General features: G+C 52.9%; 1 protein-coding gene across 1 annotated transcript in view; it reads left to right on the forward strand.

Moving 5' to 3' along the window:
* The window catches only part of ACVR1C (activin A receptor type 1C), a 32,383-nt gene extending 26,112 nt beyond the window's left edge, over positions 1 to 6,271 (forward strand). The window contains exons 5-9 of the mRNA XM_042784270.1: positions 64 to 231; positions 748 to 904; positions 1,316 to 1,440; positions 1,704 to 1,834; positions 2,164 to 6,271. Coding sequence (XP_042640204.1) covers positions 64 to 231; positions 748 to 904; positions 1,316 to 1,440; positions 1,704 to 1,834; positions 2,164 to 2,289 — 707 coding nt within the window. The 3' untranslated portion in view covers positions 2,290 to 6,271. The remainder of the gene's footprint in view (positions 1 to 63; positions 232 to 747; positions 905 to 1,315; positions 1,441 to 1,703; positions 1,835 to 2,163) is intronic.
* Positions 6,272 to 17,471: the final 11,200 nt, after the last annotated feature.

Here is a 17,471-nt window from a genome sequence, read left to right on the forward strand (position 1 = left end):
GGGGAAGGCTTTTCCTGGCTCGTTTTTTCAATACAGCTGAATAATCTTGCTTCCTCCGGGTAGATAACGGGACGTGGACTCAGCTCTGGCTTGTCTCCGAGTACCACGAGCAAGGGTCCCTGTTCGACTACCTGAACCGGGGCACGGTGACGGTGGAGGGCATGGTCAAGCTGGCGCTGTCGGTGGCCAGCGGCCTGGCACACCTCCACATGGAGATCGTCGGCACGCAAGGCAAGTGCTGGCCCCCCACCTTGTCCTTCAGGTATTTTAGGGAGCTTCGGTGGTATTTGCAAAAAATGTTTGTGGGTGACGTGGTATGGCAAAGGATTTTACAAACTGTTACACCGCAAGAAAGGGTATTAGCGTAGGCGTGTGTGGTGCACTAGAAACAGAGAATGGGAATATCCTCTTCCCACTTTCACTGCCTGCGCCTCCTTCCACGTCTTTAAGTGAGTGCCTGCGGGAGCGCTAGCGGAGGATTTTCTAAATGAATCGGGAGGGTGAACTTACAATTTTTCTTTTTGTGTTTTATTCCTGAAATACAGATACTGGAACAAAAATTCCCTTAAGGGTTTTCCTAAATTTGATGGCGTTTAGCAGAGCTTTCACTGGAACAAAATAGGCTTCAATGTTTTTTTTTACAGGGCACAGTAGCAAAGTTGAACAAAACTGGTTTTGCTCCCTTGCTCATTGTCTTCAAAGTCATGCTGTTGTTACCAGAATTGACGGCGCTTTTTCTGTGGACAGGCAAGCCAGCGATCGCGCACCGGGATCTGAAATCTAAAAACATCCTGGTGAAGAGGAACGAAAGCTGCGCCATCGCGGACCTGGGCCTGGCGGTGAAGCACGACTCGGTGCTGAACACCATCGACATTCCCCAGAACCCCCGGGTGGGGACCAGGAGGTGGGTGAGGGCGGGCTGTCCCCGCGGGGACGGCTTCCCTCGGCCCTTCCCTCCTCCGGGGACTTTTTCCCCGCTGCCTTTGGCAGCTGCCGCGGCTCGGGGGGGGCAGTTGCCAGCCCCGGCCCGGGACGGAGCCCCCCACGCCCCGCGGGACGCGGCTCGGCGCCGTGGGCGTCGCGTGTCGGTCACTGCGAGCCGGGGCACCGCTCCCCACGCCGTGAGCCACGGCGACGCGCCTCGGTGTCAGGGCCATCACCCAGCCCGACCCACTCGCGGTCACCAGCAAAGAGTTTTCCCTTTTCCCCTGTTTCCCGGCAGCACCGGCTGCTGCCTGGCCCCGGCGTGCAGCGGCGCAGCCGCCGTCCTTCCTCTGAGCTCCCTCTAGCGAGTTGACCTTTGTGTGCTCCAAAGGTATATGGCTCCCGAGATACTTGATGATGTGATGAACACGAACATCTTCGAGTCCTTCAAGCGTGCAGACATGTACTCTCTTGGGCTCGTGTACTGGGAGATAGCCCGAAGGTGCTCCGTTGGAGGTGAGGGTCCTGGCCTTTCCGCTTTGCAATCCAGACTGCTTTTGTCTTGAATAAACCAAAATCAATTAAAGGCTCTACGTCCCTGCCCCTGCACTCTCAGCCGTCTTGGCAGTACGGGGCCGTAGAAGTCTGTTGTGGGGCACTTGGTCAAGGCGGCCCCAAATGTTCCTCTGCTCTCTCGCTGCCCATAAAAGCAAACGATTAGAGTTGGTTCTGGAGTGGCTGGTTCGGATTTTGTTACCTACGCAACAAATCTCTCCTAGGAATCACTGAGGAATACCAGTTGCCTTACTACGACGTTGTGCCTTCTGATCCTTCGATAGAAGATATGAGAAGGGTAGTTTGTGAACAGAAGCTCAGACCAAATATTCCAAACCAGTGGCAAAGCTGTGAGGTAAAAGCAGTTTCCCAGTTTATTACAAAGCATGTTTAAGTTAAGGCAGAATTTTTCAGTGAGACAAAGGGAGCTCGATGTCCAGCCTCTCCTGGATTTAAATGTGTTTCCGATACTTACCTCTATCTCATCTCCCAGATCAATACAGAGAAAGCTGTCTTTGCACCAAGTGCTGAACTCTCTGGAACATCAGTCTTAATTTATGATATTGCTGTTGTATTACCGTTTTGGAGAGCTCTGTTTTACCTCCCAGTATTGCACTTCAAAAAGTCAAACGCGGGAGGTGACGGTTCCATTCCTGACCTGTTCTTTTACCTTCGGATTTGCAGGCGCTGCGGGTGATGGGCCGGATAATGCGCGAGTGCTGGTACGCCAGCGGCGCTGCGCGCCTGACCGCGCTGCGCGTCAAGAAGACCATTTCCCAGCTCTGTGCGCAGGAAGACTCCAAAGCCTGACGGAGCCCCCCGGAGGAGGAGAGGGGAACGAATTCTTCTGTTCATCTTTTATCATGTGATATTACTTTTATTTTTGGTCTACCTCAGATAACGTGGTTCAGTATTCAAGTGCCCAGACCGGAGCACTGGCATCTAGCTTCGTATTTGGCCGCTGGAAGGGGCAGCTTTTGACTCATAGTTCATATTTTGTACAGCAAGTCAGTGACTTGCTTTGGTTCTCTAAATCAGGCACTAGGCTAATCACAGAAAAGAGCTTAAAACACCACGGCAGTGTAAAAATATCTTTCGCTATTGTGCTTTTTATCCTAGTCAAATCCCAAGCCTGTTGGAAATAGCTGGTGTTGGTTACAGCCGGTTTGCAAGAGAAGCCACATGTTTTATCCTCAAACCAAGTAAAAGACCAGATTTAATCCAGCTTTTTACATATTTTTATGCAGGAATCTGAAAAGGGGCTGTCAGTAAGATGCATTTTTAAAATACTATACCGTTACCTAAGCAAATAAAAATGATGAAAATTCTACCAAGCATGTATATGATGAACAAAAAAGCATCTAGTCAGCTTTTTGTTAACTTTTATTTGTATTGTCTTGATTTCATATACATTATTATAGTTAGGATTTGGAGTTCTTTTAGTCTGTTCATTTGCTCATGGAACAATATTGATCAAGGGAAAATTCTTATTTTTAACAGTTAGTAGGAAGAATAATAGAGGCAATACTTTTCCGATAGATATATAGGGATGGATTGGGAGAAATTCTACCTAAACCGTAAAAGTGTATATTTTTAAACAACATCTTGCCAGTGTGTCACTGCTAACATTTTTTTAGTGCCTTTTGCTATTTTAGAGGGAAGCTTGAACCAAATTAATTCTCGGAGAGCAGCTGCAAACTGGCAGGAAGGTTCGTTCCTCGCCGCGTTCCACGTACCGCGCGGCCCGGCCCGCTGCCTCGGAGGGTTGGGGGGGGCCCCCGCGGCCGGGAGCGGCGGTGGAGGCGGCGTTTTCGTTTGTTTGTTCGCGGTGACGGTGGCGTTTTCGTTTGTTTGTTCGCGGTGAGGGCGGTGTGTGGTTTTGGTCACGGTGACGGCAGCCCGCCGGAGCATGATGTGCTCTCCACCAGCCTGGCTTCGGGCCCGTTCCGCGGATGTTTCGCCGCAGCCCGGGCCGGATCGCCGCTTGCCGTTGCCTGTCAGGGCCTGGGGGGCTGCCGAGGGGTGAATTTCGAGCGCAGACCGTCCTTGCACGAAGCCGACACAGCCTCTTCAGAGGTTTCTTACGGGTTTCTGCAGTAGCACCAGGCTGGTGAAAAGTATCAGCATCTCTAATCATACTTCCATCGTACTGCGAGCTCTCAAAAGCGACGTTTTGTTTTTTTTTTTTTTCAAAATTCACTGATGTTCTGGCATTTTGTGAATGCTGCCTCACTCCGCGGTGCACACATTTGAATATAGTATTCTAATATTTTTAATAGCCAAAATTATACATTTTGTAATAATATGGTTCTTGAAATGCTTCTTCCACAGTAGCAAAGCTTTGCAAAAGTTTGGTGTAGCACATGCAGCTGTGTGGAAATAAGCTGTTAGTTAATTATGGTATTTAAGATCAATCTTTGACGTGAAACCTCTTGAATTGGGGCTCTTACATGGAGGAACGGGTTAAACTGTTCCTGAGTGGGACAGTCAGTACTATCAGTGCTCCGTGTTTCATCCTGGCACACACACTCCCGGGTATTATGGGCTCTCCGTGGGTGTTAACTGCCCCACAAATAGGCTCTAATACAACTTGCCTGTTTGCAGAACTTCTAGTCGCTCCTGCTCGTGTTAAATAATGCCAGTCTTTGCACGCGCTGTTAGCTGAATGGGGGAGAAGGTTCCTTCTAGATTGCTGGTAGATTCTTCTCCAGTGCGCTTTCTGAGACATGATCAAAGTCGTCTTACAGATTTAATTCTTATGTGCTTCAACTGTGTAAACTACACCAGGGAGCTCAACAGATGCATACTTTCTAAGCTGTGTGAGGGGTAATTGTTGCAACTGCATGATCCAAAGCATGATGCTGACTTGAGTATCAAAAGATTTGCACACATAATATCCAGCATTTGTTCTTGTAGAACGTAACTTGAAAAAAAATCCTTATGTTAAAAAGGAACAATCAAAGATTATTTATTTTTTAAGTGGGAAAAGAAAATGTCTTATCCATTGAAATCAACTCTTGAATTTGCAGAATAAGGTGTCTGAAGTCAATGCTAGTGGAGTAAAAGTAATTTTAAGTAGTATTAGGGCTGTTTCTTCAAAAGTATTTAAACTGCGCAGGTGAGATGAACTTTTCAGAACTGCTTTAGCACTTGGGAAGGTGCCCAAGAGGAAACATCCGTCTTTCCAGAGCTCCGGGCGCTTGCACAGCCAGCTGGCTCTCCTTCTGAGAAAAAAAGAATCAAATGTTTGTGATCAGCCAGAGTAGCGTGTTAAAATATGCATGAGACCCAGTCATTTTAGAACAATTAACAGCAAGGAGGGCGTACCACAGAGGGCAGCCCGCTGAAGTGCCGGCGGTGTCGCGGGGGGTGACCTGCCGGGGTGGGGGGGGGACCCCTGAGAACGGCTGCGGCACAATCACAGCACTGCCGGCCGTGCCGCGCGCCACACCGGTAGCTGTTCAAAATAGCCCTGAAATAGCTGGTGGGAAAAACTTTAAGGCAGAACGCGCTGTAGTTGCAAAAGGAGAATGCAGCAGAATGAAGTTCGTCCCGGGCCGCCCTGGTCTCGGCTGTTGGCGAGACGGTCGGGGGCCGAGCAGGTTCACGGTTGGTCGGGGGGAGCGGAGGGGGGGCCGGTGTTTGCCGAGCGGTGGAAAGGAACCGCCTCGGTAGCAAAGCCTGCCATGGCTCAGCAGCCTCGATGCGTTAAGGCTCATTAGTGAAAAACTTGATCGGTTGCCGATACAATGCAAGATGACCAAGGGACGCCATTGGCTTTTATTATACCGCTTTTAAAGAATGCATTATTTTTTTTTTGCCTGAAAAGGAGGCATTCCTTGAACTTCAGGGGATGAGTGATCAGAGTGGTCTCTAGGGATTTTTCCTCCATTTTAAATTCAGTCCTATGCACTTTTTATTTATATGATCCTTTGAAAGTATCTGTGCCCTTGAAGCGTAGCTGGTAACTGCTCCCGGGGTTTCTCTCCCTGGGAATTGGTTTGTGCGCTGGAGGAATTCGGAGTCTGTGCAGAAGCTCCCCCGGGTCAGGAACTGCTCCAGGCTGCGGTCCCGCAGTGAAACCAAAGAAAAGTGCTTTGGGGCGCCAGGGCCTTTGGTGAGGGGCTCTCGGGGTACAGCTGGGAGATGTTTGCAGGAGGGCTCGCTGTGTGATGCGCTGGGGGACGGTGCTGCCCACCCCCGGCTGGTAGCAGCCTCCCGCCGCAGCACACCCGCTTCTTATTTACACCGTGGTGTAGTGCCGGGGGGCGGGATGCGCAGGGGGGGCTCCCCAGCACAAGCCTGCCTCCCTCTGCGCCCCCTCCGTGGGCTGCCCTGGGGGCACCCTGGCTTTCGCCTCTCCGTTTGGTCAGTCTGACGTGGTGGGGGATTTTTAGGCTGTTTTTTCAGTTTCCCTCCTGGGGTCTCTGAGAGCTGATGAGCACCCTGGCTTCTGAAGCGGAGCCTTTTGGCTCCGGGCTGCCGAGGTGTGCGAGGAGGAGGATGCTCTGCGCAGCCGGGCGCCGGTTGGGCTCGGCGGCACCCCTCAGGTCGCAGCTCCAGCCCCAGGAATACTTTAAATTTTTTCCTGAACATATTCCACGGCATGAGACATAATGGTCTGTTTGCCCTAGTTTTTCACTTGGCTCAATATTTTTGCACTGGTTTTCTTTTTTCTTTCGTTGTTGAGAGGTAAATGTGTGTTTTAGCAAACTAGAGTTAAACATAACTGAGCCAGGGGGCTGATGCTGTTGTACGGGGCTTTAAGATGTTTGTAAATTATATGCTCCTTTAAAAAAAAAAAAGAACAAAAACCAAACCCCAAACCTCTTGTTTTAGTGGCCTTTTCCCTCAATGTAGATTTGTCCTGTTCAAATTTAAGAACAGAGGTTATGCTGAGATACTGCTTTGCGGTTTTAGGGAGGTTTAGTTTCTTGAGAGGTAACTAAAGTTTCTGCTAATCTTCATCTAAAGCACAAGTTCTTAAGCTTGTAAAAATTTTCAAGCTCAAGGATGCTCAAGACCAGTCCCCACATTTAGCCTCTCCTAATCGATGCTTCTAGTTTGGGGGAGTTACTAGTTTTTTAATTCACCTCTCATAACAACCTGAAACTTAGTATGTGGAATCTGAACTGAAAGGGAAAGTTAACTTTTTCTCTAGCACCTAAATTTTTTTTTGATTTCCTTAACGGCTTCCCCCAAATGCCCCTTGAGGAGTTCAAACTGTAATCTCTTCTGCACTTTGCTATTTTTATAGTCATTTGCACTTAACCAAGATCATTCTCTTGTGTAACCCTATAAAGAACCCTATAATATTTTAGTTGCTGTTATGTCACTTGTTTTTGTGGTCACAGAACCGATAATTATAAATAGATTTGTTTAGAAACATGTCTAGTCCCTACAATGGGTCTTAACAATGAACGGAGCAAGACCTTCTCGTGGTCCCTGTCTGCTCGGGTCTCCCGTGGCCGCTGATGGGCTCAAGGCTGTCCCCAGCGCAGCCCGGCTAACGGGAGGGAAGTTCTTGTGTTCCGTTCGCTGCTGCTGAGCGCGGTGTGTGCCGCCCTGCCTCGCGGCTGCGGGGACACGCGTGGCACCGGGGCTCCTGCCTGTGGCAGGTCACGCTTCGGCAGGGCTCCCCCCCGCGCCGTGGCCTTCGCTGTCAGGACAGGGGGAAGATGCTCCATCGCGTTGACTGTGGTCAACCGAGACGGACGCACGAGCGCCGTTTTGTGTAGCGGTGCGTGTTGATAAAGGTTATGGCTCAGAAATCCCTCCCGCGGGTCAGTGTGGGTTCGGTGAATCTGCCCGTGGGCTGCGCGCAGAGCCCCGTGCTGCCACGCGTGGCTGCTACCGGGAGCTGGTCTTCACGTGTGCATCGGGCATGGCCTTGGCCATGCAAGCTGTGTGGCTGGGATTGCCGGCGGCGTGGCTGGGATTGCCGGCGGCGTGGCTGGGATTGCCGGCGGCGTGGCTGGGATTGCCGATGGTGTGGCTGGGATTGCCGGCGGCGTGGCTGGGATTGCCCATGGCGTGGCTGGGATTGCCGATGGCGTGGCTGGGATTGCCGGCGGCGTGGCTGGGATTGCCGATGGTGTGGCTGGGATTGCCGGCGGCGTGGCTGGGATTGCCGATGGCGTGGCTGGGATTGCCGGCGGCGTGGCTGGGATTGCCGGCGGCGTGGCTGGGATTGCCGGCGGCGTGGCTGGGATTGCCGATGGCGTGGCTGGGATTGCCCATGGCGTGGCTGGGATTGCCGGCGGCGTGGCTGGGATTGCCGGCGGCGTGGCTGGGATTGCCGGCGGCGTGGCTGGGATTGCCCATGGCGTGGCTGGGATTGCCGGCGGCGTGGCTGGGATTGCTGATGGCGTGGCTGGGATTGCCGATGGCGTGGCTGGGATTGCCGATGGCGTGGCTGGGATTGCCCATGGCGTGGCTGGGATTGCTGATGGCGTGGCTGGGATTGCCGATGGCGTGGCTGGGATTGCTGATGGCGTGGCTGGGATTGCCGATGGCGTGGCTGGGATTGCTGATGGCGTGGCTGGGATTGCTGATGGCGTGGCTGGGATTGCCCATGGCGTGGCTGGGATTGCCGATGGCGTGGCTGGGATTGCTGATGGCGTGGCTGGGATTGCCGATGGCGTGGCTGGGATTGCCGGCAGCGTGGCTGGGATTGCCGGCGGCGTGGCTGGGATCGTCCCTACGCGCTGGGGTACCCCGATCTGTCTGAAGCTTCTCGGGAAAGACAGCCGTGTTGTGTTCTAACAGGCAGCACAATTTATGAATGTATGGGAAAATAGCATCGAGAGGTACAGTATATTTCTACAGAATATAAGGAATGTGCAATAAATTGTAACTTATACTGAATGTATTTTTGGCATAAATAGACTGAATGTATTTTGAATGAAGCTATTACATTTGTGTCTAAATCTGCTGTGGTTCTCAGTCCCCAAAGAGAAATGTGTAGTGTTTTGTCAATCTACAAACCAGTTTCCGAGTTGTCTGTTTTTCAAAGAAGCATTAATATTTTATCTGGAAGTACTGTAATATTTTAGGATTTAGTACGATGCTGAAATTCAACCTTCCTATTGTGAAATACCTAATCTAGTGTACACTAGCAGCGAGTTATTTTTAGAACTATTGCTAAAGTTATTGCTTGATATTGCAGCTGCCCTGGATGTAAATAATTTGTTTAAATGTTGTATTTTGTAGGCTTATTTTACATACTGGTATACTGTCGGAAAGACATGGCGATTTTAATAAATTAAGCACACTCTGCCACTGTGTTCCCATGAAGTGTAAACCTTTTTTTTTTTTTTTTTTTTTAATGTTAATTTTGTGAGGGGGAAAAGGGTGGAGGGCTGCTTGCGGTAACCTGTGGACTCCGGAGGTTTCGAACAGGAGCGGGACTCTCGGCCAGTGCGTGCCCCCAGCCCCTCGCCCGGCTCTGGCCGGGGCTGCCGCCCCCCGGCACGGGGCTCTGGGGCCCTGCAGAGACCGGGAAAGGGAAAGTTCCCGCCGGGCCCCGTCCCTCGGCTTCCCCTCGCCGCTCCCGGCCGGCGCTGCGGAAGGGGGGCGGGTGGTCCCCGCGGGGGAGCCCCGCGTGCTCCCCGGAGTGCCGCGGGCAGGGTGGAGAGCAGCTCCCCGAGGCAAGGGCTCGGCGTCTTGTACCTGCGGGGAGGAGAGCCTGCCCTCGGCCTTGGCACGCTGTTCTTGAGCCCATGCTGATGGGAACCCCGACTGAGCTGCCTTTCGCACGAGAGGCCCCGGACCCCACTCTTCCAGCTCTTCAGGTTTTCAGTGCTGTAGATCTGAGTGAGACCCGCTCACCTAGAGCACTTCAATTCTGAACTCTGCTTGCTGGAAAATCCCCCTAACGTGACCATAACCTAGGGATTTAAGTCAGGCTTTGTTCAAATTTAAGGCATGTCAAAATGAAATCCGCAGTGCTGCGACCCAAGAGTATTGAGGCTTCCATGGCTTTTGAAGGATACTGTAGATACTTTTTTTTTTTTTTTTTTTTTTTTTTCTTAAAAAGACCGTTATATTTTAGGCAATTACTTGTGTTTTTGGTCCTTCTGCAACAGACAGTGGGATCATAAGTGTGCTCTCACTTGTTTGGTGACTGGACATTTCAAGGAAGCTTTAACTCCAGTGCTGGCTATGATGTGCAGGTTCTGGTTGCCACCAGGCAAGCGGTGGCTCCGGAGTGGCTCCCAGAGGAACAGCAGTAGCCTGTGGCTCGTCCGGGAACGCCGGCTGCCATCGTCCCCCCGCCAGCGCCGGGTGGGCGTCCATCGCCCGGGAGAGCAGGGTGCTGCTCTTCCACCAGCCTCAGAAACTCCTGCTTCCTCGGGGATCCCCTCTTCCAGCACACGTGGAAGAGGAGTGGTCTGCCCCGGCGAGCCAGACGGGCACTTCTGCACGTGGGTCGGCGGCCAAACGCCGAGGGCTTTCGCGTGGGGAGAGGTGTTCAGGAGCAGCTGCTCGGCGGAGGATCTGGGTCTGGAAGAGGAAGAGCTAATTCTTCATTTCCTTGTTATTAGGTGAACCGAGTCCAGAGGAGCCATCGTAGAACCCTGGTAGCGGAGGGAAGAGCCAGCTCTCGAGTCCCTGAAGGTGGGGGTTCATCTCCTGTGGAGGATGAGCCCTCGCTCGTTCCTTCTGCCCCGGTCCCGCGAGCGCAGGCAGAGCCCCGCGGGCAGCTCAGCCTTGGGAGGACGGATGCTTCAGGAGCGGGCAGCTTTGCATGAGCTCTGCTCCTAGGACACCTCCCACCCTTTTCTGTGCATTTTAGAGTAAATGTAAAGCCCCGTTGAGACACAAACCCCTGCCTGTTTATTCCTTCGGACGCAAGCCCCCTCCGAGCTCTGTAGCTGGTGCTTCCTGCCTGTTGCACTGTGAGGTGAACTCACAGGAATCTCAGACTAGAAACCGCTGTAACTCGGCATGCAGTGCAGAAAGGCTTTGTTTTTGTAATGGAAATTGTTTATAAAGGCTAAAGATTTCTGTGACTTTTCTGAGCAGCTGAAGGAGGGTGCTTACACACGCAGTATTTAGTATCCAGAGCTCGCATGCGTGGGCAGCGGAGCGTGCATCCGCACAGGACCTGCCACGCACCCCCAGTCACAGCTGATTTCACAGCCCTGGGAATGGCACGATCCCCTTGGCAAATCACCGTGGATTTTAGAAAGCTGTGGCATCTTGCTTTCTTCTGAATATTTTATTCTTTCTTGGGCCTGATGAACTGTGGGAATTTAGGATGTGTGTGAGTTCATGAGAGCCCAGGAAATGTGTACGTAGTCCATAAAAAACCAACCAACCAAACAAACAAACAAAACACAAAAAGGAGGAGAAAATAGCAAAAATAAGCATCTCTAGTCAATAGGCTGCAGCATTATTATGATGCAGAGGCAGAATCTCTCCCACTTCCATTAAGTGTTTGATTGCCTCTTAATTATTTGATATCAATTTAATTGCACTCTTTGTCATTGACCAGGCATCCTGTGGCTGCGGCAGTCTGGATGACAGGACACCGTTTTATGAACCTGCCTCGCTGTTTGAGGACTGGCCTGTCTTTGGAGACCAGAAGCACGGGACTGTATTTTAAGTTTCAGTCAGTTTAGCATTAAAGAATTTACTTTAGATACTGCTGTCCTTAATACCAGCATTAATACAGGATCTGGCATATGACTAGAACCGGGGCTCAAAGCAAATGTAAAGGAGACTGAAAGAAGCTGGGATTTCTCCTTGCGTTACCTTGATAAAGTTTTTTCTTTGCAAATTACTTTCTAAAGCATTGCAATGGCCTTTGTGTTTAAGTGTGTCTATAATACTTGAATAAGCCCATGTTCCAGACCTGGTGCATATCCTACAAATGCATTATTCTCCTATGTCATGCTAAGCCCTTCCATAAAGCATCCGAGGGGAAGGAGGGGTGCTCTCTGCACTCCAAAGGTGATGGTTATCGACTCCCTGGAAGATTTGCGTTGAACTGCTCAGCGCTGGGGCCGTTTGCCAGAACTCCAGCTGCGCCGGGAGCCGGGGGATGCCCTCCGCAGCAGCACTGCCCCGACCGGAGCCGTCGCTGCTCGGGAATTTAGTTCCACTGAAATGGGGAACAAATCACAGGGGTAAAAATCGGTGTGCTGGCGTTTCTGGCTCTCTCGTGGATGCAGGGCCCTCTGCAGCGGGAGCAGAGTGTGGGGAAACGGCCCCCCCAAAGCCACGCTGTGCCGGGGGGGGCCCGGGCCAGCGACAGGCTGCGGGCTCAGCCAGATTCGTGGGGTTTGTCTCGCTCCCCTCGGGGCTGCACGGCAATAGCTGAGGAGCCACAACTCGCTGAGCTGCCCCGCGGGAGGGACTGGGCCTAACGGGTGGCTCGATACTAGCAAAATGATGGGAAAGTTTAAGATTAAATTGATACTCAGCTGAGTGGGGGAGAATGTAATACTAACATCTACTTTCTTTTAAACCCTTTGAGATTATTTTGAATAACAAATAAGATGAACGCAGATGAAAACTCTCCTTTAACGAGACAGCAACATAAATGGGATGCTACAACACAGCGGTACGGCAGTCGTCTGAGGATCTCCCGTTAGGAACAAGCGGTTATATACATGTTATTGTGTATACGTGCAGGTGAGTGCCCTTTGCCTGCTCCTGGGAGGGGGTAGGGTGCTGAGCTGTGTGCCCTCGATCGACTCCGCTAACAGGTAGCAGAAATCCCCTTCAACACGGCAGTTCTGCCGTGGAACGCGCTGACCTCCCCTGACGTCACGAACCCGGTGTGGTCCTTCTGAAACACATCCCAGGCTGCGGGGAGGTCCCGGCGCGGTGGGGGTTCCCTTGGGGTACACCCCGACGGCCGTGAGCGACCGCGTGGCTTTGGGGGTCCTTCCCCCGTGGGTGGGCACAGCTCCTCGGCACGGCGCGCGGTGATCGGCTCAGCTCCACGGCCCGGGTGTGCGTGACACCTCCCTGCACGTGCTCATGCACAGACACGCCTGGTCATACATGTTCTGTGGAAGTGTACAACTCCCTCTAGTGCACTGATAACACCAAGGGGTTTGTTGGATTTCGCTACTTTTCCTCTCCAACTGGTTGTTTTCCTTAAAGGTAGTATGGAGTCCTTGGTATGTGTTTGTTCAAAAATGACCTCTACAGATATTTGATGTATTTCTGTACTGCTGCTCATGTTTGATTCATTATAAAACGCATTTCTGATTTCATTGGTGAGTTCAGTGAGAGGTGCTGGAAATTTACTGGCTACAAAAGAGGCACTGAGATTATTGCTCAGGATCATTACCTTACACTTCTGCAAGTGTTTGAAAATCTAATATAAAACCATGGAAACTGAGGCTATGTAGAGGTTAGGAATCTAAACTTTCAGGACAATCCCAACCCTCAGCAAGAGGCTTGTTGTTCAAGACTTCTTCAAAATCAGCCCTATATTCACATCTTGGTATTCTGAAAAACATGTGTTTTGATGAGGAAAGCAGAGAGGAGCCCAGGGGATATATCAGCAGCTATGCTGAGAGGCATATGGGGCGAGACTCATTTGGGTACTCAAACCGTTACTCTGAGTCATTGCATGGTTTACCAGCTACTTGTCAAATGGAAAAGTTGGTAGTACAAAAGACTAGCTACTTAAAATAGTTCGTGTGGTTTGCCTACATGTTAAAGCGTGACAATACAAAATCTTATTCGAAAAATATGGAGGCAGACTGTTTGAAATCACACAGCAGATTTCATTGCAGTCTCAAGGAGGGTTTGCACGCTCTCATAAAACAAGTTTGTATCACAACATACGAAATTATTCAGATTAGACCAACTCGCAGGAACATCCTCATGTTGCCTTTCAGCAAGATCACATAAGAACAGTTCTGTTTTCATGAAACGAAAATCCATCCTAAGTCCGGGGTCATCCATCCAATTACTTTAATGCAAAATCCATCCCTTAGGGTCGCAACAGTTTTGGTTTCCTTTCCAAACAGCTAGGAATTTGTAATTCAGAGAAGCTGTGTGAGACTAGGGGAAAGGGGTTAGAGCAGAGCCTGAACGTGCCTGGGGAAGCCCAGCCCGGGCTCAGGGGGTACGGCTGCAGCGAGAGCAGCAAGCTCGGCTGCCAGGTACCGCTGCACCGGGGCGCTCAGGGCTGAGCTCTCCCAAGGGCAGCCCCGGGGGAGGGGGGGGGTCCTTCGGGGAGGTGCTGGGCCCCCAGTCCAGCGCCGGGGCGGGAGCGGGACCGGCGGGGGCGAGCAGAGCCAGCGGTGCCCGGGCCAGCGCTGGTCCCCCCGGGCAGTGCCGGCGGGGCGGGGGTGGGCTCTGACCAGCGGCGGGGGGGCCCCGCCGCAGCCCCCAGCGCGGAGGACGCGTTGGGGAAGGGGGGGGATGCCTGGAGAGAGCGCTGGGGCTGGAGGGGCAGGGGCGGGGGTCGGCCAAGGACCGGATCCCCATGCGGAGGAGCAGCTCTGCGGGGCCTGAGGGTGGAAGGGGGGGATCTGCTGCCTCCCCTCCACGGAAGGCGGCAGGAGACAAGGAGAGCCCCGTCCGTGGGTTTCCTCTGCTCCTCCCGGAGCCACCAGCTCGGAGGAGCCAGCGCGACGCGGCGGCACCGCGGCCACGCCGGAGGGGACCGGCGGGGTGAAAGGCTGGCGAGCCCCCCGCCGCCCTGCGAGAGCGCTTTGAAGCGCAGGACTGGCCTGGCGGGGCTGCCTGGCCCCCCCGGGGGGTGTGAGCAGCTTTGGGGGGCTCACGCTCCCCGCCTGCCCTCGGCTCGGCTCCGGGCAGCTTTGAGGTGGGGTGAGGGCGAGGGCCGTGGGGTGCGGGGCCCCCGGCCCCCCCTCCTTTGCTCTCTTTGATGGGAGATTTCATTTGTTTCTCCTCTCAGCTTGTTTGGAGATGAGTCACTGGGTTTCAGAAACGTAAGAGAGGGTTGCCTGAGGAACTGAAATGCACTTTGTTTGTTTTCAAAGGCACTTAGCAGGGTGACTGTGAGCAGGAAAAGGGGAAGAGGCTTTGAGTCACCGTGGTCCCCACATTACTCAGCGTGCTTTAGCAGCAGATGCCATCCCTGAGATACAGCTTACTTTCCTCCGGGAAAAGGAGATAGCTTTCCCCCTGCTGTGCATTGCTTTTTTTCTTTTTTTTTTTTTTTTTTTTTTCTTTCTTTTTTTTTTTTTTTTCTGAACAAGCACCACGGAGGAGGCGGGAGAGACATCAACTGTGAGCAGGATCAGTGCTGCCCCTTAACCTGGAGGGGTTCCCCCCTGGCCCTGCTTGGACGCTCATTCCCCTTCTGGGAGGCAGAGGACAGACATCTAAACTCCTCCCCGTGGTGCTGCTGTGACATGCCACACAAATCTGTCCCCGTCCCTCTGCCGGGAGAGGCGCGGGGTCTGCAGGGACTCGTCCCGCATCAGCCACAAACCTCCCTCCAGGTGGGTGGGCCAGATGTTTCCTGACAGGGTATTTTTCTCTCGCAAGATGCTGGGCTTTTGAGGGATGAACGTTTAAGACGGGAATGTACCAGCCCTCCAGCGAGCCCCGAGCCGGCTGCTCCTGGCTGCGGGTGCTGCTCTGCTCCCGGGGGGCAGGGGGACAGGGCACAGGCAGCCGCTCCGGGTAAAGAGGGGGACATCAACTGGGAAAACTGGGAACGTGAACTTCTGTGGCACCGACAGCGCTTACAGACTGAAATAGTTTGAGCTTGGGCCAGGATATGTTGTTTTTTTTCATTGCAGGTAGTTGCCAAATATAAAAATGGTTTGGTGGCCATATTTTAAATTGGTTATACTAAATAATATATGCTAATGCTGACCTGGCCTTTGGCGGAAGAAAGAAATGATGTTCCTCAAGACCCACAGGAAGACACAGGTAGGCAACGTCCTTCACACAAACACTGAACCATGTCTGCGGGCTCACTCCCCGGGGCCGTTACAGGCCACTCATGGCAAGGCATCGGGGCTGCTATGAAATAAAAATAAAACCAAAACCCCTTTCACTATTCTATCCCAAAACCTTGCCAATACTTCTTCAAAAGTGGAAAATACCGTTTTCCTGCCTGCTCTATCACCAGTATGTCCCTCTACATCTGGGGTTTATCTGGCGTTTGGGTGTCAGGAAGCAGAAGTGTCGGTCTGGCAGCAGCCTTCTCCCCCTGGGCTGGCAGAAACCCCCATTTCTAAAGCCAGGAGCTGTGTCCGCTGGCCGGGGGCTGGCAAAGCCGGCGCGGGGGGCTCGGGGAGGTCTGGCTGCAGGAGCCCTCGGGGCTTCGCTTTGGCTGCTTTGCTCTCCCCAGCAGTGGCGAAAATGCACCCAGACAGGGTCTCCCGACAGCGTACTGGCAGTGACTGCTGCCAGCCCAATTCGGCAAAAATTCCTGTTTTGGTGAAAAGTTGTGATTTCATTTTTCTTTAAGATCTTTTGTGAGATGACAACAATGTGAAAAAAAATTCTTTACTTCTCACCAGATGGAAAAATCACCCCGCTCGGGGCATAACTATCCACCTGTTTTGCAAAGGAAGGCTATTCCCATCTCTTTTCCAGTCTGACACTTGCTTTTCCCCCGTTCCGCCTCCCTTGGCTTGCCAGCTTGCCCTGCCTGGCCACCCCCAGCGAGGAGCCGGTGGCCCACGGGGCTGTGAGTGCAGGGACATTGCAATGTGCGTGAAACGTGTTCTCCTGGTCGTCCCCTGGGGCACGGCAGAGCACCTAGAAGGACGTGGGATGGTTCCTGGCGGGAGCAGCAGCCGGCGGCTCCCCGGTGCCGATGCCGGCGGTGTGGGGAGCGAGGGGAAGGCGGCTCCTCCCTGGAGAGGTGACGCAGCAAGGGGCTGGGCGAGTAGTAGGAGGAAAATAAATTTGCAGTGTCAGAAATAAGATTAAAATCAGCCATGCAAGAGAACAGGCAAACAAAACCCTCCTGTGCTAGGAGTTCAATTTTACTTGTCTTTTAGTTGAGTGGCCCGTCCCACTGCGCTCATTGTCTGTCTTACCCTGAGTTTCTGCCAAGATCGTGGTGTGATCTATAGTGCTCTGCAGACCAAAACCAGATTGCTTCCAGCATAAAAGGAGACACGGGTTTCTTTTTTCAGATGATACGCATTTAAAAAAGCTCATTCTGCTTCTCTCGCAATCCCTTACTTAAAATCTGTTCCCTGTCCTGTGGGTGGGTGCTCTGGGCGGTCCCTGCGCCTCCTCCCCCACCACCTACAGAGGCCGAGCCATTATAAAAGGCGTGCCAGTGAGCTCGGAATTCATCTGCTGTGACAGCGCAGCCCAGGCTGCACTGAACTCCCCCCAGGTTGGCAGACACCGACCCTAACAGCCCGCGGTGCTGGCTGCCCCCTCCCTCCCCGCTCCCCTTGCCCGGGAGCTGGCATCCAAGGCGTGCACAGCAATACTGCAGAAAGGTGCAGAAAAAGGCTCTACTGAGAAAAAAACGAACGTAACTCGCACATTTTTATTACTTCTCTATTTTGATAGCAACAGCCCTGCTTTTCCCGTGCCAAGGTTCAAATGCCAGCTAGGGCTCGTTGTGACGAACCCTGGTTCCTTTGTACGTTTACCATCCCTGGTTTTTGTCCAGCTGACTTGACAAAAAATGACGGTGTGTTTCAGATGGGTCCCCTCGGGATGTCCGACCTCCCGCGGCGGCTGCTGCCGGCCCCCGACAGCCGGCCGGGGACACGGGGCTCGGGCCATCGGCCGCGGAGCTGTGTGGCAGCGGGGGTGGCTCCTGGGCCACGTGTGGTTAGGATTTGGCTTGGGGGGAGCTGGCGAGCTGCGCTGGCCCAGGGCTTGCCGGTCTTCCTTTTGCATCGCTTACCTGCGGCCGAGGGGACGCGGGGCCAGGCAGCCCCGCTGCCCACCCGTGCTCGGGGCTGCTTCCCCCGCTTCGCCTCGAAACCCAGCAGCAAGTCATCAGCCGTCCAGAGGTCACCGAAACCTAAGGGTTACTAATAGCCACGCTGGACCCAACAGCAGGT

Source organism: Tyto alba, unplaced genomic scaffold, assembly GCF_018691265.1.
Source record: "Tyto alba isolate M040663 unplaced genomic scaffold, T.alba_DEE_v4.0 Super-Scaffold_7, whole genome shotgun sequence".
In the NCBI taxonomy this organism is placed as follows: Eukaryota; Metazoa; Chordata; class Aves; order Strigiformes; family Tytonidae; genus Tyto; species Tyto alba.